A 23,241-nucleotide genomic window follows, 5' to 3' on the forward strand; every position below is an offset into this window, starting at 1 on the left:
GCGTGATTTCTTTTTCTTTTTCCAGGTAACCCTGGAAATCCTGGAAAATTGTCCATGATTCTCCAGTTTTCCAGTTTAACACTATGAAAATACAACAAGTTTGGAGTGTTACTTGGGGCTGTAATCAGTGTGTATTTCTGTTTTTATTCATTTTAATTTCATTAGTGTTGTTAATGTGTTTTTTTAACATTGTAGTAATTTAGGAATATATTTCTAATTATTCAAATATTTTTACATATACAACAAGGATTAACGAATAAAATGTGTATTTGGTTGTAATTATTATTGTTTTTAATTATCAAAAAGTCACTTGCTCTATAAATGGTTAAAGGTTTTATTGTCAACTTTTGAATAGTTAGTTCAACTGTAGACAGCCGTTCCTGAAAGGGTTAACAAAATTATTCAAATGTTATTTTCTTTCTATTTCCCAGGCAGGATGTGGATTTCTACAAAGGAAAAACATGCTAGAAACTGAAAACCTTTGGTTTTTTTATTTTCCTAATTTCGTACACATTAATTTGGTGCACGATTGGTTTGACACAATCAACAGTGCTCTGCTGCCCCCTATAGGATAAAAGAGCAACAGTATCCTGCTTGCGCGTGAGTGCGTGTAAGGTGACAAAGATGCTGAATAGCAAAGATTCAAACCGGAACATTGATCTTAATATAATGAATGGCTTTTTCAAAAAGTCAACCATAGAGCGCACTAACAAATGACTCATGTCCGGTCAATGCAAGGAGTAAACAAAGGCCCACATGAATAAAATAAATGGGGCAAAATAAATCCATTTTGGGGGCGAGGGAAATATGCGGAAGCGTACAAGCGATTCACCGATGACAAAAGAAAGAAAAATGAAAAAGAAATCATTCGTACTGTGCAAACGAGGACTTCAGTCGTGAATTTTAGCGTGCCAGACCTTGCATTTCATGAATAAAGATATGAATAATTCGTGTGAGCCAACCTGAATAATTTCCCACTTACACGTTTCCATAAATCCAGTATACCAGTATATACCTACGTATTATATGTCTACTTTTACTTCCGCTTTCTCCCCTGCTGCCACGCCCCCTCTCAGCCCAGCAGTTACGCTTGCTGTGTTCGCGCACGCGCTTGCGAGAGAGAGGAGAGGGGGGAGGAGGGGGAGAGGGGGGCGGAGAGAGCGAGAGAGAGAGAGAGAGAGAGAGAGAGGGAACCCTTACGTACACACGAGTGCGTTTCCCCGTCTCGCAGCATTGCATACTTTGCATCCATCCATCCTTCCATCTTCCCTCACCTGCAGTGACTTCCGGCCACGCGCCTCGCCAACAAACTCCCCCATCCCATCCCCTTCGCACGCTCGCACGCACGCGCGCATGCACCTTGCAGCAGCCTTCAGCGACGCGTCGAGCGACCCCAAACCGGGGTAGGAACACGGCGACGCGGCCATACGGTGGACAAGCATGACGGTAAAACGCTTCACCGCGTGAGTGTGTGCGTGCGTGCCTGCGTGTCTGCGTCCGTGTGTGCGTGTGAGCGCACGAGAACGTTTTGACCCGAAAAAAAGACGATACGTGGTGCGGGTGTGGGGGTCGGTCGTGCTCGTGAGCGTGCGCGTGCGCGGGTTGCGGGTCAAAATGACGCTGTCAGCACATTGTCAGGCGGCCACGCGCAAAAGGGGGCGGTCTTACAATTGCAGATTGGATCCGTGCGCGTTTGTCTTCAGCAGAACCCCAAAAATACAACAACCCCCCCACATATGTTGTGCGCTTCTGTTGATTTGTGACGCAACGTGATGCTTTTACATTGTTGCCATTGTTGTGATTGTTGCTATAGAGGATGATGGGAATGCTCTTTTAACAGCTGACTTGACCCTATCAAATTCCTATTATGATTCAGGCGCAAAGGTGACGTCAGTGTATGTGGATGACGTCATATAATTCATGACTCAATAACTAACTCACCTGCCAATTGTCTAGTGGAAAAACCACCAGGGGTGGCCAAGTCCGGTCCTCGAGAGCCCCTATCTGGTCTGTTTTCCATATCTCCCTCCACCAACACACCTGAATCAAATAATTTGGATGAGTTGATCATTTGATTCAGGTGTGGTAGAGGAGTGAGATATGGAAAACAGACTAGATAGGGGCTCTCGAGGACCGGACGTGGCCACCCCTGCTCTAACCTAATAACTGTTGACAACCAGTGTTGATGAACTGACTAGTTGGGTAATAGAAATTCCTCAAATTTAAGGACATTTGCATGGCACAGTCCCCGGAGACTAGACTTAACTTAATTGGGATAGATATTTAGGTATAAAGGATATAAGAAGGGCGGGCGGCCCGGTGGTTGAGTTGTTACCGAGTCAGCCTCACAGTGGGGGACCTGGGTTCAAATCCAGGTTGATTCACCTGTGTGGAGTGTGAGTGTGAATGGTTGTTTGTCTCCTTGTGCCCTGCGATTGACTGGCCACGAATTCAGGGTGTCCCCCACTTCTGGCCCGAAGTCAGCAGGGATGGGCTCCAGCCAAGCAAAGCAATTCATAAAATGAGATGAGATGAGAAGTCTTTTGAAAGCAAAAGAAACGAAAGTAATGGCTGGAGTGAACATGCAGAACATGTGTTTTGTGTATTCAGACATTCCTTTCATCACACCTTAAACACACTGACGTGCGACCTTTGAGCGGTCCTATCAAAGTGCAACCACAGGTGGAGAGAAACACACGTGCACACCCCAACACACGCATACGCAAACAAAGAACAGGTAACACAAATCGGGAAGTGACGCTTCATCTGCTAGCGTTGTGTTTGTTTTAGTTGGATGTGTGGATGAGTGCTTAGAATGTTAACATGTCCATTAAGCCGAGAGTCCAACGTGTGTGTGTGTGTGTGTGTGTGTGTGTGTGTGTGTGTGTGTGTGTGTGTGTGTGTGCGTGTGGATGGACGTGTGTATGTAATGTTTGCCATGTATGAAATCCGAATATGAGTGTCTATGCTTCGACTCACTGTTTGTTTAGGTTATCCAATAAGTAAAGACCAAAACAATGTTTCAGAGTTCTAGTCTGTGTGTGTGTGTGTGTGTGTGTGTGTGTGTGTGTGTGCGCGCGTGTGAATGGACGTGTGTATGTAATGTTTGCCATGTATGAAATCCGAATATGAGTGTCTATGCTTCGACTCACTGTTTGTTTAGGTTATCCAATAAGTAAAGACCAAAACAATGTTTCAGAGTTCTAGTCAAAGTAGAAGCTCAAGTCAGAAGGGAGGTTCTAGTCTTGAGAGGAGGCATACATTGAGAAGATGTCGTTCCCGAATAAATGTTCTAAACTTGGGAAGAGTTCCTCATAACAGGCAAATGTTTTAATCACAAGTGAAGGCTTTCGTATCAAGGTAAGGTTTGTAATAGTGAGGGAGTGTTATGAATGCTCGAAACTCTAATCCTACGGAAGAAAAGGTGCTTGTCCTATGAGAAGGTTTTAGACACAAGGTGAAACCACCAATCCTTGGGTGAAATTTAAGTTTCGGAGGAAAGTTAAACTCAAAAGAGGTTCTAATCCACAGAGAAATGTCTACTTTCAAGAGAAGATTTTACTCCCCTGTGAGAAAATAAAAATGGAGTACATTTTCAGAAAAGTGGCTGTTTATGAAAGAAGAGTTTAGTCCCGTGAGAAAGAACTAGCAAACTGAGAATATTTAAACTCCAGAGAATGTTCCTTTCCTAAGGTTTTGCTCTAGAGAAAAGCTGCATGACTTAAGAGAAAGTACTGATTCCCAGATGTTCTAGCTGAGAGAGATATAGATTTTAATCAGATCATTTCACTATCAAGATGTTTTAGTCCCAATAGAAGTATCTATTTACCACAAAAATGTTCCTCCGTTGACATAACGATTTACAACCCCAATTCCAATGAAGTTGGGATATTGTTTTAAACAGGAATAATCACAGAATATAATGATTTCTTTCATTTGTATTAAATATATCGCCTCAACTTTATTGGAATTTCAAGACAGGATTCCAGTCCCAAACTAAGTTTCTAAAGAAGGTACTTATTTTGAGAGAAGATTCTCATCATGCGAGAAGATTCCATTTCCCAACACGGTTCTAGGGGAGATGGCACTTGTCTTCTGAGAAGAAAGTTTTTTTTCCCCAGAGAGAAGGTACCAGCCTTACAGTAGAAGAGCTTCTACCTTCAAGAGAGGGATGTTATTTTAAAAGGTGTTAATCAAAAGAGAAGATAACTCCCGGGAGAAGTTACCAGTTGTCACACAAGGTTCTAATTTTGAGTAAAGATTGGCATCAGGAGAATGTTCTATTTCTCAGAGAAGGTTCTCAGGGTTAAGTGAAGATAGGTTTCTCCTGAGAATGCACTGGTCTGAAGACAAATTTGCCTCTCAAAAATTCTTAGTCCCTAGAAAAGCATATGACTGATGAATACCTGTCAGCGGAAATGACTCCAATAAAAAAATGGACATTTATATAATATTTACTAACCTGTTTTCAGCTCGGCCGCAATGTCTAAAAACACGGTGAAGAAGCTGCACTGGCGCTCAAAGGTAGGCATCACAATACGCTAGCGGCCGTTTTAACGATGGCTAACCCGCAGGTAATGGCCGCCCGTCCTCTACGCAGGTGCAGGAGGGCTTCGTGCCGTTAGGTGGAAGCTCCGGCGAGCTGGGACTGGCCATCGGGGGCGGCGCCGACTATGGAGAATTCCCCTTTGTGACAGTGGCCCCCGGGGGCGGCGCCACCGTGGGGGACATCATCTTGGAGATAGGCGGCACGCCCGTGCTGGGCATGACGCTGGGAGACGTCCGAGGCGTCCTCAACTCCTGTCCTCATCCGATTAGGATCAAGACCGTCTCACCAGGTGATCCATTCAAATGACTTCATCTCGCGGCAGCTAACTCAAAGCGCTTGCATCTCCCATCATATATTTCCATTGAAAATAATGAAAATACTATAGCACTCAACAATATTGTACAGTGGTACCTTGAGATACAAGTCTAATGTACTGCGCTCGTTTCGATTTACTCGTATCTCAAATCAACGTTTCCCATACAAATGAACTAAATACAAATTAATTTGTTCCCACCCACTGAAAAAAAACACAAAAAAACAGGATATTACAATAGAAAAACATTTTTATTGGTTGTAATTCACCATCTACTAACAGAGTAACAAATAACTAGTGGTTATGATGTTTAATAATAAAATGAGGCATTATTTTATACAACGGGGAGTTCGTGAATGGGAGAGAGAGAGTCACTTGACGGATGTGCCCGTAACGTAACATAAACTTTAAATTTAACTTAAATGAACTTAGATTACGATACACACACTTAAAAAAGTTTTAATCTTACGTTAAACTAAATCTAAACCTTCTTGTGCAATAACCAAGGCAAAGAGGTCAATGTATTCCACCGCGGCTTTCGGCGAATTTCCTGCTTCTCCAAACGTATTAGCGAGCCAGCTCAGTCACGCGTACACTACTCATGTTTTCCGATTATTTCGTGCTTAATATCAATTGTCATCATACGCCTTTTCTTTGCACTACCCTTCATTGCACTGGCTTGCTTTGGATCCATTGTGTTTCCCTTTAATTCTGCACTGACTAATGCAACCAAAAAAAACGGAAAAAATGCAATGCTCCGCCCAGTGCTCGTAGAGATCTTTGCACGAGTTACATGCAGCGAGAAGGACAGTGCGCTGAAATCATCAGCAGCCTCTTGCGGCCTGGCCAACTGGCTGTCTCAAATGCTCGTATCTCAAAATTTGTCTCGTATCTCAAGGTAAATATTTGCTCGGAATTTTACTCGTATCTCAAATTCCTCGTATGGCGAGGTATTACTGTACTTCATAAAACCATGCCGTAATCATATCATTAAACCGATGTAAAGAATTATATAGCTTTTACCAGATTTTTGCTACCGTTTGGTGTTTATCTAGCTCATTATTGTGGCTATTGACTATGACATGACTGCGTTTGTGTGTGAGTCACAGGTGCATCTCTGTGTAAAGACCTCCGCTTATACCTCAGTAAGTGTTTCACACCGACTTCCATGGACAGCCAGCTGCAGCAGCTCATCCGAGAGAACCTTTATCTGCGTGCCGTGCCCTGTGAGCGCGCACACATGCGCAAATTACGGGATGCCCGCCTTGCTTCGTGGTGGTGACATCACATTTCCACTCGGCAGGTACAACCCGGCAGCCTCGCGATGGGGAAATCAGCGGTGTCGACTACAACTTTGTGTCCATCGAGGAGTTCTTCTCCCTGGAGGAGTCGGGGGCGCTGTTGGAAAGCGGAAAGTTCAAAGGTAAAATACCCAGTCTTTGGTGAGCTCGATAAGATTAAACTCTGAATTTTCAAACTGAATCACAAAGGTTTCGAGACGGTCACTATATACGTACTTTTGTCTTTGTGCTAATGTAAGCTATGTTTGTTTTTTGATAGTTCTTTCACGATAGCTATGCGAGTGCCCATCTTTTGCATTCATCTTTTTAGGTTAGAATGAAGCTGACAGACATTTAGCCTAATGATCACAGCTGTGTTCTTTTTGTAAGAGTTTTATTCAAAGATTAACAAGACCCATTCCTGCAAAATTACCATGACAACCAAACTCAGCCAAGAATAAACCAAGCATAAGTTTATTCAGATGATGACCCGACAAAGTATTTATGTCGACACAAAACTCCACTGCTAGCAATTCTATTAAATAATGAAGCCAGAGGGAACGTCATTGAAAACATGTATGAGAAAAATTCTAAAGACTTCAAATTCACTGACTAAATTACTGACTCTTTCATAGGCAACTATTATGGGACACCCCGCCCAGTTCACATAGGTCCAGACAGTCCACCAATAACGTACCAGGAGCATCGTAACCTACTGAGGAACTTCAGGACTAGAAGCAAATCACTCAGCAACCTGGAAAAAACTGTAGAAGAAGACAACAGTGAAGAGGACAGTGGCCTGTCTGGTATGTAGTCTACATGATGGTGGAAGTTACTCAGTCTTGTACGCGTTTCTATAATAATTCGTTTTTGCGACCTTCCGAGTCGCGGTTGAAAAAAGAGACACGAAATCCATCATCTGTCTTCCAGCAGGGTCAGCCGGAGCCCCGCCCACCACGCTTCCCATGAGCCATTCCTGGGGAGAATCTTTGGCGGGGACCGGCAGCGAGGCAATGGAGAACGGAGGAAGGGGAGCAGGACGAGGACGAGCTTCCACGGCGGACGCGTGGGAGATGGCGTTCGGGAACGGCGACCACAACTTTTACGTTGAGTGAGTCATATCGCCATCACAGTATGCACTGTGAAGATGGAAATATTCACCAGGACCATGTCTGCCAGTCACGTGACAAAGGCCAGACAGGATCTTCGTACTCACAACAAAGAGATCGCTTCCAGCCCAGGAGAACGTGAGTCTGTGACATAATGTATTTCAGATTTTATGGCAATTGTTCCACTTGTTATGTTGCCACTTTGCTTGTGATCTTCGCACTTTGCAATTTGCAATGGCGATCTTCAAAAAAAACATCACGCTCTCAGTTCCAGAGTTCACAGATCAACCAAATCAGCTGGAAGGCTTTTCGGTACACACTCGTCTCTCCAAAGGCCCGCGAGGCTTCGGTTTCAACATCGTGGGAGGAAGTCGAACGCGGGAGTTCCTGCAGGTGTACAGCGTCACGCCTGGCGGACCGCCCGCCCTCCACCAAGGTACGTCCATCACTCAGAGCACAGCGCCTAATACGTAGGCGCTGTCAATCATACTCATGTGACTGAGAGCTTTTACTTGTTCTAAAGACAGAGATTTAAATAGAGAGGATTATGTTTAATTCTCATGACCCCCTAATCCATACACATACACACACACACAAAATACACACTCACGCACATTTACCTACACTTCGCACTAGATATTTTTCTCTTTGGGACTAGCATTATACATACAACAAGATTCAGAAGTAAACTTCTTTTGACCTTCTCTGGCCCATCCACATTCCATAGCCGACATCCTGGTGTACATCAATGACCTGTGCGTGCTGGGCCGGTCGCACAAAGAAGTCGTGGAGATGCTTAAAACAGTTCCGATGGGTCAGAGCGTGGACGTGGTTCTGAGGCGAGGGTATCCGATGCTGTACAACCCGGATGGCTGTCCAAAACACACATTAGACACGGTATCTTTTTTGTCCTTTACTTTCTCCCTAATTATAGCACACTTCCCCTTTTTAACACTTACTTAAAGTTCAACTTGACTTGAAAAAACATGGGTGAGTTCAATGTTGCCACAATAACACTATTTGTTACATTCTATCAATGTATATATGTTGCTAACAGACTTATTAAGCCATGTTTGTCATTTGTTACAATGTTAACATGTAAATCTGAGTCGCTAAACTCCACCCATCAGCCACAGACTCCTCCAGCTAACCACCAGCGTGGACCACTAACCTACAGCCATGTGCAGGATGCCACCAGCGGCGGGTCAGGTCAGCAGACGCTAAACACTCTTGTTATCCATCATTTTCAACTCAGACTTTTTGGGCGTAGGGGGAACAGATGGTGGGTTTTTTTGCACAATGTCCTAACCAAAAAAAACTGTAATTAAAGTTCAGTCTTATCCCATAACTGAGTTTGATGCTCAGGTGGAAAGACATGAAAAGTTTTTTCTACCTGTTTTTCATCCTCTTTTTATTGTCATTACAGGGCCGTCCTATTCAGTAGAGCCATTAACCAATGGCGTAGTAGGCCCGCCAACTCCCACTTCCTCTGAAATCCCCATGGCCCACCCCCCACCTTCCTCCGAGAGGATGTCATCCAATCATAGCAACTCTGACGGGAGCACTCGGAGGTGAGCTAACGTGTTAGCATCATCACCTCAAGTCATCTGTCCCAAAGCATTCAGAAAAAAATCTTACAGCTCCAAAGCAAACAAGAATGTCCCACAAGTATTAAAAGTTCAATTCCTGATGCCATTGTCCTGTAAGGACACACAAATTGCCCCCAGATTCACTGTTTTTAGAACTCTGATTTAAGGGTAAAAATCACATTCTGGAAAGCGCTGTCAATCTGCTCCTTCTGCACAGGTCCTCTGTGATTGGATACAATAGTAGCACCCTCCCCACCCGCTCCTCGTGCTCCTCCCTCCTCCACCATCAGAGCTCCAAGTCCTCAGAGAGTGACCTGTCTACATCCACCTACCCCGTTGCGTCCTCATCCAAAGTGCGCGAGTCCTCGCCCCCCGGCGTCCCGGCGCAGCGTCCCCCGATGCCGCAGACCTGCCTACCCCCCACGCCGCCCCGGGAGATGGCGCCCTGCGGCTTCAACGGATGCCCAGCCAATCACCAAGTGCCCTCTCAAACCCCCCTAGGAAACGCGGGCTTGGCACTCCCTTTGGGTACAGGGTCCTTCCCCCCCGGCGAGCTGGTGCCGGTAGCCCTGGAGCGCTGCGAGGGCGGCGGTCTGGGTTTCAGCATAACAGCGGGAGGACCGGGGGGTCAGCTGGCCGTAGTAAGGCGGGTCTGGGACCGCAGACAGTGCCCCTCCCTACAGCCGGGGGACGCTGTGGTCAAGATCAACGGTGCTGACGTGCAGAACTTCAAATTCTCTCAGGTCAGAACACTTCAATGGGAAAATAATAGTCGGGTTGTCACTTTCGTACGGGGGGCATCACTAACGGCGGGTATGTTCTGAACCTACCTCAGGTCCAGAAGATTCTGCAGGATCACTCAAAACAGGGGAATGTGGTTCTGCTTGTGCACAGGCGAGGTACTTCGCTCATCAAACTTGCCGATAATTGGCACACTATTGAACTTTTTTGTCTTCCGCCCTCAGCTCCCGCCTGCGCACCTTTGGTCACGCCTAATTTATACAAGCCCCTCCCCTCTCCTCATGGTCTCACAAGCGGGGCGTCCAACCCTTCCGCTTCTACCGATTTGCCTTCCCCGTCCTCGCGTGCCTTGGTGGGAGGCGTTCCCCCACTCTGTCAGGCTGGTTTGGCGATGGAGGCCCCACCGGGGGGGCACCGTCCAGCAGCAGGTGACAGCCTGACTTTGGACTCTGGCCGATACATTAAAGTTTATTCAGCAGGATGTTTTTTATTCAACGAGTGTTTTTTATTTTTTTATTTTGTGTTTGTTTGTTTAGCAGGGACCCCTCAAAGCCAAACTCCCAATGGGCCCCCCACCACGGGCCTCATCCAAAGCACCAGCTTCCTAGACTCGGTTCCTGTCACCTTGACCTTGGAGCCGCGTGACCTGCAGGGTGTGGAGGAGAGCGCCGGGGGGCTAGTCAGGGGGGCCGTCGCCAAGGAAACCAGGGAGGGGAAGAAGGTAGAGGTGGAGCTGTCGAGGCGGCCCGGCGAAGGCTTCGGATTTGTCATCGCATCCCAAGAGATCAACCGTGGAGGTGGGTTGCTTTCAATGTTTTTTATCATCTAGAAAAGAAATACTAATCAATCTGTTAAACAACGTAAAACACAAGGAAAGATAAATTACGGAGGTGTCGTTATCAAGTTTGTTTTCATTATCATATTTTGTTACCTCACAAATAGATATACTGCTGGGAGATTGCACTCAACCCATCATTATTGCTAATTGCCCCCTCATCACATTCGTAACCTCGTTATTGTGCTGAATGTTGTGTCACCTTTTATTGCCATTTGATACCTTTCCTTTTTTCTTGAAACCCCGTTAACTTATGACCTCTATGCTGTTATCATGACTTGTGCTTTATGGTTGGAGTTTTATGTAGCTATCCCACTTCTTGTAACATTGTTTCTCCCCAAGTAACAGAAACAATGACCTTTTGTTCTGTGAGTTGTTTTTATGGGACTCAAAGGGCTGAGTGTGTGAGAGTCAGGTGCTTTGAACTGAGGTTGGCCCTAGTTTCGGGGGGCGTGTACTCCCTGCTTTATGCACACACACACACACACACACACACACACACACACACACACACACACACACGGACAATCTGTGTGTCAGTCCCACCCACCAGTGCAGGCTCAGCCCCCACGGCGAGTGGTTTCCCCTCATCTGAAACACTTGGCTGCTGTCTGGCACTCGACACGCACGCACACACACCTAAATAGGTTCTGGTTGAAGATGTTGGAGCGACTGCAATCTGTTCTCAAGAGGGTCAAGGACTCTAAATGTAAGTGATTGTGTGTTGGTGTGCATGAGTATTTTTCTACGTGCTGCTGGCGAGGTTTACAGAACCTGCTTAAAACTGACTAGAGATCATCGGATGGTATCACAGTGGATATGCGGTCTCATTTCTGAGGTTCGGTGTTTGAATTTGGGCTTCGGTCTTTGTGTGTGTGGCGTCTGCATGCTCTCCTTGGATTGAACCTAATCTGATTGTGAACGGCACGTCGCTGGCTGAGGAGGACTTCTATTTATGTGATGAAGAACATTGGCGTGTGATGCAATGTTTTGGGGCGGAGTCTTACTTTGCAATTATTGGCTGACCTTGATTGATGGGAATATTCCTTTTACTTGGAGGAAAAGTGTCACCCGTAGGCTACAGAGTGCAGAATTCTCTTCACCCTAATGTTGTTCACCCATTGTACAAATATGTAAATACATGTAAGATTATAGCCAAAGGCTAATTTCCATGTTTAGTCCTTTGTCTGCTTGTTACAGCAATTATTATTATTTTTTGCTCACAGTAATGCCCTAACACATGAACAATTTCTGGTCATTCAGTATGATATGAGGGCGGGCCGGTGGAGCGAGTGGTTAGCGCGTCAGCCTCACAGCTCTGGGGTCCTGGGTTTAAATCCAGGTCACGTCCACCTGTGTGGAGTTTGCATGTTCTCCACGGGCTTGCGTGGGTTTCCTACGAGTACTCTGGTTTCCTCCCACATTTCAAAAACATGCACGGTAGGCTGATTGGACACTAAATTGTTTTACATCCATTTGATGTATTTTTAAAAACAAACTGCATCACTACAATGTGATTGCTTGTAAATAATACGACACAAATGTGATTATTTCACTACTAACTACACTATTAACTATCATTGATGGCAGTAGATGTGCAATCCATTTGAACTGGGAAAAGTGGCAGTGAATGTCCTGATTGGATCTCAACTTTTCTCCACATCAGCACAGAATATCATTTTTTAACCCCACCTGAGACTTTGACATCTTTTTTTTACACTTGATCTGGCACATGTGTCTGTTTTGAAAGTCAAATGTGGCCCTTGAGCTGAAATGTTTGCCCACCCCTGCTTTAACAGTCGGTGAGTCATCGACAAACACACACACACACACACACACACACACACACACACACACACACACACACACACGCACGCACACACAAAAGTGAAATCACCCTAAACATGATTTACTTTTTAACGACCTTGCTCCATTTTCTTGCTTTGTTTGCGGTCTAAATCATCAAATTGTAGAATTGCGCCACGTACCACCGTGTCAGCGTGCTTTTGGGCAGCTGCGTGCCAACTACACAAGTGGGTCACAAGTACCGAGAGGTTCAAACATTCCAGAGTGCTGATAAAGATGAAGAATTCATCTTTTATTTACTGACGTTCTGCATTTTTTATCAGGAGCAAACATCCTCAGACGAACCCCGCTGACAGCCGCTAGCTAGGGTAACCAGAGAAACTGCTTTGTCCTAACTTTTGCAAAACGCACTTGCTGTCTCAGCTCTGGACAATTGGTGCAGGATTTTCAGATGTTTTTTGCCCTATTTTTAGATTTAGTGAGTTGTTCTATGCAGAGTGGTGCTGTCAGTCCAGATCGAGTCAGCTCTCTAGCTTTCGTGTTGCTCAACGGCGCGACATCAACGCTTTTTTACTTTGCTCCCTTGGCATCGGAGATGGCGATATAGGGCGTTCAATTTTTTTTTCTTTTTTGGGGGGGGCCTTGGTGAAACGTTTGAAGCTTATGTGAATAATTCAGTTTTCCTAATTGCTGCTTTGCCAAATATACATTAGGCGGCTAAGAGCTCAACACATTTTGGTATAAATTGGTCCAGAACAATGTAAGGGGAATTTACTATTATAACATTTAATTGTTTTGTTTTTATTTTTTTTAAAATAGCATCCCACATAAGCCTTCTTGGTCAGGATTTCACTATATATTACATTTATGGAAATTTTGAGGCTTTAAGAATTTACATTTAACTCCCAGGCTGCTAGTGACCATGTATAGTAAGGCTTTTTATTTTATTTTTTTGTTAAAAAAAATAGAACATGCACAGTAAGGCCATTGTTTTCAATGATGGGACATTTGGAAAAATTGAGGGCAGTCAGATCCTATCTGTCCACGCATCACCATTAACTCCTCCCACCATCCCCAGCTCCGTCCCAATCCATGATGTCCCATCGCTTTGTGACGGTGCGGCGTGGCAGTCCGGCGGCCCGCAGCGGCCTCATCCAGCCCGGAGACCAGTTGGAGGCCGTGGAGGGACGGCGGGTGGCGTCCCTGCACCACCGAGACCTGGCCCAGATCCTGCGAAGGGCGGGCAACACGCTTAAGCTGAGCGTGACGCCGCGAGCGCGTGAGTTGCGCGCAACCATTTTTCACAAGTCACAATTCCACCTTTCGATGTCAATGGCCAATGGAGACTTTTTGTTGTCCAACACAGCGTCAGAAGGAGCTGAGGTGGAAATCGACAAGCACTTCACCAAGGGATGCAGAGGGAGAGCTAAGGTATCACGTCCTTTCATCATAGAAAGAAATGGATGTATCAGAATGACACTTTCGGAGAGATTGAATTTTTGTATCAGAATTTTTTGGGTGCAATTTGACCTTCAGATTACACACAAATGGACTTAATTGCCCCACAATGGTTCCAGGGGAGGCAAATTCCATTCAAAATCCTTTTGTTCACCAAAAGCTGCTTCTGAGATTAAACAAAACGAGCTCTTGTAGCAGTCGACCCATTCGTTCACTAAGCGATGGTCTCAGTGTCAGTCACGTTGGTTGCACTGTTGTTTGTGCTCATCAGAATGAGTCCAGGTTCTACAGAGTGGATCTGGAGCGAGGCCCAACAGGTTTCGGTTTCTCCCTGAGAGGAGGCAGCGAGTACAATATGGGACTCTATGTGCTAGGACTGATGGATGGCGGACCAGCGCAGTGCAGCAACAAAATGCAGGTACATTCAGAAACACTCCTAATTAATCATTAGCATGCCAATCTGTAACTACGATGTTCTTTCACCAATTGGCTGCCATCGCTGCCATTCCTCTCAGTCAAGCGGCTTAGACGCCTATCGCGGTCAATCGACACCAACACTGCAGCGTCTCTCTCGTTGCTCTCCCTCAGGTTTCGGATCAGCTGGTGGAGATAAATGGGGACAGCACAGCGGGAATGACGCACAGTCAGGCCGTGGAGCAGATCCGAAGAGGAGGCCATCGGATCCACCTGGTCCTGAAGAAAGGAAACGGCTACGTCCCCGATTACGGTGACGATGACCACTCTACCGGCGTGTGCTCACTTACACTCTCGCTCACTCTTTCCTTTCCACTTGACACTCCCAGCTTCATTCTTAAAGGAGACGTTGCGCTGTTGTTGTTGCTTTTTAACTTCTAACCGTTTCTAAGCAATCGTTTCCACCCCCTTTTTTAAGAAAAAAGGTAGAATCCATTTTTTTTTCCTGCTTAAAGAAATCTATTATTTCACCTATCCGATTTAGTGTGCATACACAGTTCTCAACCAATCAGAAGGCTTCTCCTACTTATGCTACCTTCTCCTTCCTGCTCTTGTTCTCTTCTTCTTCCTCCTTTTCCTCAGTGGAGCTGTCCAGCCTGTCTCTGTGCATGACAAACTCCAAGCAGGGCGAGCCGTGCTTCTACGTCATCGGACGCACGGAAAACTCGCGGTCGGTAACCTTCAGGGTCTTCTCTTCCTCCTCCATCTGACTCATTCTTGGTCATTATGGCTCATTACATCAATATGTTGTTGTGGAGTCCAAACCCCATTCCTGTCAAATGACAAGTACACATTTAAATGGATTTTTTTTTTTACCTTCTAGTAACAGCAAATAGAAATGACATTGTAAAAATGTTTATCTATTCGTCCTTTTAGGATTTTTGCATTTCACAAGTTAAAAGCCAGTTTTGTCAACAGCAACATTCATTCACTAAGCCTTTATAGAAGAACTAACCAATTATGATTCTATGATTTTGTCATGAATTCATTAGTATTCATTCATTAGTAAAATCTTTATGAAAACAAAAATCAATCGAAATAGTTATTCAACTAATTCTTTTCCAATAGTTGGGACACTACACAAACTGAATACAAACAGAATCCGATTTTACATTTAATCATGCTTAGGCTATTGACAACAATAGACATCCAATTAACTGGGCGGGCTGGCTGTGAATGTTCATCTGCCATTGACGGGCGTCCATGTCCAGCCCATTTTTCTTCTCCCAGGTAAAATGGATTACACGTGTTGTGCTCTCAAATGTGTCCCCTATCAAGTATTAAAGTCGTACTCGCTCCCTATCGTAGAAGGATGGCAAAAAAACAAAGAATACACATATCTTTATTTATATATATTTTTTTAAATCAAATTATTGGATTGATCTTTGCCTTTTTTTTCCAGGCCCTGAGGTAGAATCCTCCTCGTCCTCCTCACTTACGGAGGAGCAGGAGGTGCCTGCGGTCATCGTGATGGCCGGCTCCCGCAGCCCCCAAAGTAGAAAAGGAGCAAAGGGAGCCAAACCGAGACAGACCCAAGGAAGACGAGGAGCAGTCGGGCCTCCTGGTTTGGACCTGGACCTCGTGGAGGAGGAAGCAAGGAGACGAAGGAAAGAGCGAGAAGAGGAGAAAGGTAAAAGGAGGAGGGAGCAAGAGAGCAGGATGAGAGAGGAGCAAATGGAGAGAGGGGAGGAGGAGGAGGATTCCCAGCAAGCGGCGTTCTCCTTCCTGATGCCGCGTGATGAGCGGCAGTCCGACAGCCAATCTGAAAACAGCCAGTCGGGCGCCAGCGTGGCTTCCGATTGGAGAAGACCCGGCGCAAGACAGGAAGAGGTGCGGGGCCTGCCCTGGCTAGAGCCCAGCCCGCAGAAACTGACGCAAGTTCTGATTGGCAGTCGCCTTAGTGAGCGGAGCCTATTGGGTGGCCTTGCACTCTGACTGGACATTGGTTGGCAGGTTACATTTATTTTGGTTCTTTCAAGGGCTCTTATTTTTAAAAAGACCGGCCTTTCCTGCATGTGATCAGACAACGCTTGCGGTTGAAGGGGGAGGTGCAAAAGAGGCGTGGCCGAAAAAAACAAGTATGCAAATGACTGAACTCTAAAGATGACACGTCCTGATATTAAAGCATGTCAATCATTTTTATTTTTTTAACCTGAAAGGACCTTAGTGAATTATTCAAATAAGGATTATAGGGTATTAGCGATGAATTGCTTGCTTGTAATGAAAAAGACCTTTAGAATTTCTGATGAGCCATATAAACTCACACAGCAGTGTGTGCGTGTGTGTAGATTGAATGCTTTTTTTGCGGGTCTGCGTGGACTTTGTGTGGCTGGGTGGATTGTGTGCGCATTTTTCTATGAGTGTTGAATTGTACGTATGTGATGTGATTGCATATTGTGGAATTTGCTAACTGAGAATGCGTGTGGATTTCGTACATCTTTGTCGGATTCATTTGGGGGAGAAATGTGGATTGTGTGTTTGCGTATTATGCTTTTTATGTGAGCGTGTAAGGTCTTTGGTAAATTACATGACGAGATATGGTTATAGAATAATAGAGTCTGATTGCTTGCTTGTAATGAAAACCTGCTTGTGATAAGCCATACACACACGCACACACAGAGTCCTCCTGGCTGTCAATCTTATCCTCGCTATGGCAACACAGCCTAATGAGCAAATTGTTACTATAGCAGTGTTTCCCAACCTTTATTGCGCCAAAGTAGATAGTTTATGCGAGAGTAATCTCACGGCACGCCACACTCAATGAACTGGTCACAAAAAGGACACGTAGTGAATGATGTTTTCATTCCAATTCTTCCAGAAATAGACTTTCTGAGGGTGTGGGTGCCGTGACTTATTTTGTTGCATGAATTAAAAATGCATACACTAAGAGCTTCTGCGATCCAGTGAAAAAGAACTTAATTGCTTTCACTATGTCATCCACATAGATACTATAGGTTTGTCAACCCTCTTGTATTGAGTATTTCTCACTCTTTACAGGCCATTTTCCAATTAAGTAAAAATTCTTACTTGTATTTTTTGCTTTCAAGTAGGTGCTCAATCAAATTCAGAAAGTATATTAAAATACAGAGCAATATAATAAAAGGTAAATAATAGCTACAACAAAATAAAAATCACAAAATAGATAGAGCAAATTTGTGATAACGGGTAGTATTTATGATTTTTTTTTTAAATCATTGAAGCTGCTTTGATCTGGAATGTCACTCATTTGCGGCAATTTAAATCGCCGGATCAAGCATTAAGCTAACGTTAATAGCTGCATTAAAAGCTACATTTTAAAGAGGTTATTGAAATATTTTGTGTTTTGCCCCCTTTATTGTGTTTATTTATATTAGTGAGGTTCATATTTCAGTTCAATAAATTATTTTTTTAATGAATGAAGAAAAGGTATAATTAAAATATTTATATTTTATACAAACCTTTATATTTATAATATTTGCAAAGTTATTCATGAAAAAATACCTTTCAAATACTTTGAAATGTATTTATTTTATTTCTGCTACTGATGCTGGCAACAACAAAAATAAAGTTACGTGCTTAGATAAACAAAGAAAGATTAGTTGTAGCTTATGATATTAAATTTAGGACAAATGTGTGAAATAAGATCATTTTTCCGCAAGCGGTAGTTGAGAATCACTGTTCTATAGCAACAAGCAAGCTCCGATCCGATGTCCCGCGGCTCTGCGTGCTAACTAAAGTGCCTCATTTATGTCAGCTTTCACCCAGCAAGAGGGCATCGAGGCTGTTGGCAAACTACCTGTCAGAAACCCTCTTGTACCCGAGGGGTCGGTTGTCCACTTCCTGTGTCTCTCTTTTATGCCAATTTATGGACTGTTTCAATAAATATTCAACATTAATATTAAACTATTTGGCTGGTTTTGATTTGCATGGTGATGTTGGCATTTGAAACTCAGACTAAGCGCTCATAGAGATCTCATTGGACTTTTTGTCAAAATGTCCTCGGGACATTCCGACAAATGTCATTTTTCAAATATATCCTATTTAAGCGCTTTAAATGTTTTACAATTGTCATGTTATCTTGGATTTTAGGAAGACATAACTGAAATTCTTGTTCTCGTAAGTTGTTCTGAGTATGCCTAACTCATCTGATCAGGTTGACATTGAAAACTTAAAAAATGTGAGTTTTAACAACTGAACAGAAGTTCAGATTATTTTGAATATTAAGTTCCAATTACTTAATTAAACTCCTGTTTACTAAAAGCAATGGACACCAAGAATAGATGACATTCATGTGAAATACGGTTGCACGGTTGGGTGGTGGAGTCTATTCCAACTATCGCAGAAATCATTTGAATAAAATTGTACACCTCAATTTTTTTTTTCAAAACACTTCATTGAAGTCCAGTTTAACTAAAAGGTTTGGGTTTTAGCCAATAACTTTTTTTATTTTTATTTTCCCAATTAAAAGTTGAACATTTAAATCACTATACAGTAGTACCTCGACATACGATCTTAATCCGTTCCGGGACTGAGATCGTATGTCGAGCTTTTCGTAACTCGAACGGACGTTTCCCTTTGAAATAAACTAAAAACAAATTAATTCATTCCAACCCTCTGAAAAAAACACCAAAAACAGGATATTGAATTGGAAAAAATGTTTTATTTCTTCTAATTCGCCATCTATTGACAAAGTAACACATAACTAGTGGTTTAATAGTAATAAAATCTGTTTAATAGAAGTAAAATTAGACGCATTTCGCAGAGGGTAGAGACAGCGACATACACAGAGCCGGGGGGTGTTCGGGGGGACTTTATCCACGGCAACAACGCACTCGTAAACGAACAAACAAATTTAAATTAACTTGGATTAATATATACAGAGACACTCAAACATACGTTTAATGTAACTTTACACAAAACTGAATTCTAATTTTGTTTTAATTTTTTTTACCTTCGTTCTGGGCGGGTTAGCTGTTTGCCACACCTCCACCCTCACGTTCGCTATCGATGGGCTGTTTGCTGTTGTATTCCCTTCAAAATATTCCGAAAATGATGCACACAAATGTCCTCACAATAGGATAACACACGACCACTTGCCAACGAGAAGTAGTCTTGAATGAGCAATCGCGGGAGCTAACAGGCTAAGGAAGGAATGACAGGAAATGCAACAGCTGAGCTTACCCACGTATTGATTGTGGGTAATGAAGTTTTATTCTGAGAAAGGGTGCCATTGGCTATCGGCGTTGTGTGCACGAGTATACTTCATTACCCAGAAAGCCCTCTTTTTGCCCGCGCATGCGCGTTGTCCGTTTTCTGGTCCATGTGTAGCGGAAACTCGTCTGAATAAATCGTTCAGTGCTCGTAGATATCTGTTATACACGAAACAGATGCAGCAAAAAAAGACTGTGCGCTACAATGATAAACAGCCTCTCATGTCATGGCCACCTGGCTTGGTCGCATCTTGAAAATTTTGATCGTATCTAGGGCGAATTATTCGATCGAAATTGTCATCGTACCTCGAGCATGTCGTAGGTAGAGCTGATCGTAGGTCGAGGTACCACTGTATTTTGCCCACTTATCCCCTTGGCCAAGGTCACATCATCCACCAATCACAGGCAGGAGGCGTGTTGCCGCAGCAGCGAAGGCTGGACCACGCTGTTCTTCATTGGGAGGTCCACGGAGAAGTCGGCAGGTGCCGCCTGGAGTCGTGGGTGGAGCTGGTGCCCGCCCCCCCTCTGAGGGATGGGCAGTTCCGAGTGGTGGGCGGGAAGCGGCGAGTGGAAGAAGTACGGATGAAGCAGTGCCTGAGGCGACCCATCGCTCCAGGAGTTAATTTAAGAAAGTCATCTGGCCAGACGCACTTGCTCCTCCTCCCTTACCTTCTGGGCGGGGCATCTTCGCTTGGACGGGTAAACCAGGAAGTTGTAGAGTAGGCTGATGGCGTGCAGGGAGGCATCTGGGACAACCTCCTCCAATGGAACGGCAGGATTCTCCTTGAAGGTAATCTTATTGTAATCCGGCAACTCCGCCATTTCCTGCCATTACAGCATGAAATGCTAAGGAAGCTTCTTGATGGGAGTGTTGGATATATTTATATTCGGTGCAAAAGTGTGCCAATCTGTGTGCCTCTGTTTTAATAGTGTTTTTCTGTGTTTTGAGAGCACGGGTGTGATTGAATAATGTTCGTGTCGGGATTGTACGTGTTTGTTTAAACTGTTTTATTATTTGTTTTTGTGCAACCGTTGTATGTGTCTGCAAAATGTTGTGTCCATTTGATGTTTGGATATGTAAGTGTTCTGCAGTTTGAAGTGTATTTGCATCAATGCTCACAGGCCAGGTGTCATGCGTGGGCGTGCCGAGCACCCGGAGGACACAGCACAGCTGTTCAATGTCGTTCTCGCCCGGAAACAGAGGAGACGAATTCAGTAGCTCCCCAAAAATGCAACCAACTGCCCTGCGAAGCACAAAAAAGTCTGCAAACTCACTCATTGGTCAATGTGGGGTGACAATCAAACATGTGAATTGAATTAATGCAGCCACTCATCTTGAGACAACTGGACAGCATCTTTTTGTTTTGACATTTGCAAGAGATCTCATCAAGTTCTCCCATATCACATATCCCAGTTAGAGACAAACGTCCATCCACACTCCGCTGGTGACATTATGATTGTGCTGGTGACATTATGATTGTGAGTGTGGATGGACGTTTGTCTCTAACTGGGATATGTGATATGGGAGAATAAAACATAAAAAATCAAATCCGTCCCTCTCATGAAGCAGGTGTAAATGCGACAATTCTTACCAGAGGTCGACCCCCTCGTCATATTTTCTGGCTCCATACAGCAATTCAGGAGCACGATACCACCTGGATACACACAAAATGATACGATTGGGTGGGTATAGGTTAAAAAAAGAGAAGAAAACATGGCAACTGAAGGCGCCAGAGCAGAGAGGCTCACCTAGTGGCCACCTGGTGGCTATAGAGGCGCTCTTCCCGCTGACTGAGCAGGCGAGCAAGACCGAAATCAGCGATTTTAAGGTGCCCTGATGAGCTGATGAGAAGGTTGGCAGGTTTCAGGTCCTAGAGGCAGACATGGAATGCTTTCTTGTGGGTCACGAATAGGACAACAAACCACGGAGAGACACTAGGTAGGACTGGACGATTAATCACACACGAGTTAATTATTAGTTTATTTTAATGTTTCAAATTACCCGGTCAAAGCTGAATCCTGTTCATTTTTCAGACAAACTCAGACAGTGCTTACCCTGTGCATAATGTTGTTGTGATGCAAGAAGGCTACGCCCTTCAGCAACATCAGCATGTAGCCTTTGACCTGTGCTGGGGTCAGAGGTCGCCAAGAGTTGCGGATGACCTCCGACAGGTCAGACAGCATGAAGTCAAATACCAGGACAAATCCGGTGCCGTGCGGGAAGACATCCTTCAGCCTCACCACCTGAAGATTTGACATTAGACAGGTCATTGTTTAGTGTCGTTGTTGTTGCTGTTGTTGTTGTTATTGCTTAGTATTTAAAGCACACAATTAACTGTGGCAGCCATGGATGGCACTATATTGAACCTGGGAGGATTTGGCCATTTGAAATTTGACAGTAACTCACGTGCTGATTGTCCTCAATTTCCTGGAGGGCCTTGATCTCCCGCAGGGCTTGATTGGGAATGGAGTCCTCCAGACGCCTGAGAGCCACCTTCTTCAGTGCCACGGTCTCACCCGTCTGGTTGACAGTAGTTTGTTATTTTAGCCCACAAAGTGATGGAAAGTGTTTTGTTGATGTCACCTCCACGTGTTTGGCCTTGAACACGATTCCGTGAGCTCCTTCTCCGATGCGACCCAGAATGCTGTACTGCTCCATGTTGCGATGTGACCGTTATTTTGTGGAGCAACTTTATCAGGATACAGGATGATGATGCCTATGAATAAAACAATGAATTACAATTCAAAATAAAATTAATCCCATGGCTGCTTGCTCTAAAAATATATATTTTCGGTATAATACAAATCTACAGATGTAATATTTTTAATAAAACAATGAGTTGTAATGTTGTGACCGCAGCAATTACGTTTTAAAACAGCGTCCCAGAGTAATATCCCCAAAACTCTTCATTCAACAGATGACATTTATAAAGTCCCATTTATAAATTGTAACTACAACATCGTGATTAAGAAGTAGAGAATGGGTCAACTATTTCTAACAGGGCTTAATAAAATACCTTTTGAGGACCTAAAAACTCCAGAGATTGCGTCTTGACGGAGTGTCGTCGCCTCGGTAACCAGGTAGCTCCCGTAACTCGCTCTTCTAACACAACATGGTCGCTTCTAACATCAAGCCAAGACATTACTTTCATCAAAGAATTGCATCTTATAACCAGTCGGGACGGATCTAAATATATGTAATTATGATGTCAAACAGACGGATTTAGCAACATATTTATGCTCCAGATGAAAATTTGTCTTCCTTGTTTTCATATCCGCAACGGGAATCTTGTTATGTCGCCACCTCGTGGACGGAAGAATGCTTCAATAAATTCCAGGGCCTAGATCCGTTATTATTTCGAGTTAGGAATTCTAATGTACAACTCCGAGAAACTAACGCCGAAATTACTCGACTTTCATAGAGACATAGTTATGTACATTTCGTTGTCTTGTTCATCTGCTGAAAAACAGGCATGTCATCAATTATGAAATTATTTTTGTAGGAGCCAATTGTTACCACATTGATTAGATTTGGAGAATAGTACTGTGGGAGTCATCAAATGATGACAAAATGAAAAGAAAATTAATTAAGGTAAGTGATGTACAGTAAGGAACTGTTTGTAAAATTCTTAAAATGTGTTAAATCATTTGTGTAACATTTACAATACTTTTGCACATCTATTTTTTTCTTTGACATAATTTGTCAGATTTCCAAAAGAATTTTCTTTAAAATACTCTGTTTCATTTTCAATCTATCTTAGTGAACTTGAGTTTGTTATGGGTTTTTTTATGAATTACCACGAAGAATGTCATTAGCGCACATATTCTATGAAATATTATTATGATTCATTGTAACTGTTCTTTGCTTTCCTCAAAGTCAGGCCATCCTGCTCCATTG

General features: G+C 43.9%; 2 protein-coding genes across 8 annotated transcripts; one reads left to right on the forward strand and one right to left on the reverse strand.

Annotated features, from left to right (window-relative positions):
• The first annotated feature begins 1,170 nt into the window (after window positions 1–1,170).
• On the forward strand, window positions 1,171–18,036 carry LOC144079007 (membrane-associated guanylate kinase, WW and PDZ domain-containing protein 3-like). 7 transcript variants are annotated; one of them, XM_077607572.1, is made up of 22 exons: window positions 1,171–1,446; window positions 4,473–4,524; window positions 4,601–4,838; window positions 5,972–6,088; window positions 6,166–6,285; window positions 6,778–6,948; window positions 7,073–7,253; window positions 7,322–7,389; window positions 7,520–7,687; window positions 7,979–8,148; window positions 8,382–8,460; window positions 8,678–8,822; window positions 9,058–9,578; window positions 9,671–9,739; window positions 9,806–10,009; window positions 10,118–10,378; window positions 13,301–13,501; window positions 13,589–13,653; window positions 13,952–14,098; window positions 14,269–14,407; window positions 14,737–14,824; window positions 15,557–15,706. In XM_077607572.1, the coding sequence occupies exons 2-22, from the start codon at window positions 4,483–4,485 to the stop codon at window positions 15,561–15,563; spliced, it is 3,201 nt and encodes a 1,066-aa protein (XP_077463698.1). In that variant the 5' UTR covers window positions 1,171–1,446; window positions 4,473–4,482; the 3' UTR covers window positions 15,564–15,706. The 7 variants fall into 7 exon arrangements, 5 of the variants coding, with proteins under 5 accessions (XP_077463698.1, XP_077463680.1, XP_077463672.1 ...); XR_013301382.1 differs by lacking the exon at window positions 14,737–14,824 and adding an exon at window positions 16,776–18,036 and having other exon boundaries at window positions 1,172–1,446; window positions 15,557–16,424; XR_013301393.1 differs by having other exon boundaries at window positions 14,269–14,824; window positions 15,557–15,626.
• Window positions 18,037–19,533: 1,497 nt separating this feature from the next.
• Window positions 19,534–22,610, reverse strand: cdk20 (cyclin dependent kinase 20). The gene is made up of 9 exons (XM_077596687.1): window positions 22,361–22,610; window positions 21,928–22,060; window positions 21,751–21,864; window positions 21,399–21,587; window positions 21,093–21,214; window positions 20,936–20,998; window positions 20,464–20,587; window positions 20,013–20,168; window positions 19,534–19,937 (listed from the first exon to the last, which is right to left on the reverse strand). Exons 2-9 carry the CDS (start codon window positions 22,000–22,002, stop codon window positions 19,743–19,745), a joined length of 1,038 nt encoding a protein of 345 aa, XP_077452813.1. The 5' UTR covers window positions 22,003–22,060; window positions 22,361–22,610; the 3' UTR covers window positions 19,534–19,742.
• Window positions 22,611–23,241: the final 631 nt, after the last annotated feature.

The sequence above is a fragment of the Stigmatopora argus genome, chromosome 1 (assembly GCF_051989625.1).
Source record: "Stigmatopora argus isolate UIUO_Sarg chromosome 1, RoL_Sarg_1.0, whole genome shotgun sequence".
Lineage (NCBI taxonomy): Eukaryota > Metazoa > Chordata > Actinopteri > Syngnathiformes > Syngnathidae > Stigmatopora > Stigmatopora argus.

Coding starts and splice junctions, on each gene's coding strand:
- LOC144079007 (XM_077607535.1), top strand. CDS start 4,483: ATGTCTAAAAACACGGTGAAGAAGCTGCACTGGCGCTCAAAG. Junction 8,149..8,381: donor CAAAACACACATTAGACACG/GTATCTTTTTTG, acceptor TCCACCCATCAG/CCACAGACTCCTCCAGCTAA. Junction 13,654..13,951: donor GATGCAGAGGGAGAGCTAAG/GTATCACGTCCT, acceptor TGTGCTCATCAG/AATGAGTCCAGGTTCTACAG.
- cdk20 (XM_077596687.1), bottom strand. CDS start 22,002: ATGGAGCAGTACAGCATTCTGGGTCGCATCGGAGAAGGAGCTCACGGA. Junction 21,588..21,750: donor AAATTGAGGACAATCAGCAC/GTGAGTTACTGT, acceptor TCAAATCTTCAG/GTGGTGAGGCTGAAGGATGT. Junction 21,215..21,398: donor ACAACAACATTATGCACAGG/GTAAGCACTGTC, acceptor GTCTGCCTCTAG/GACCTGAAACCTGCCAACCT.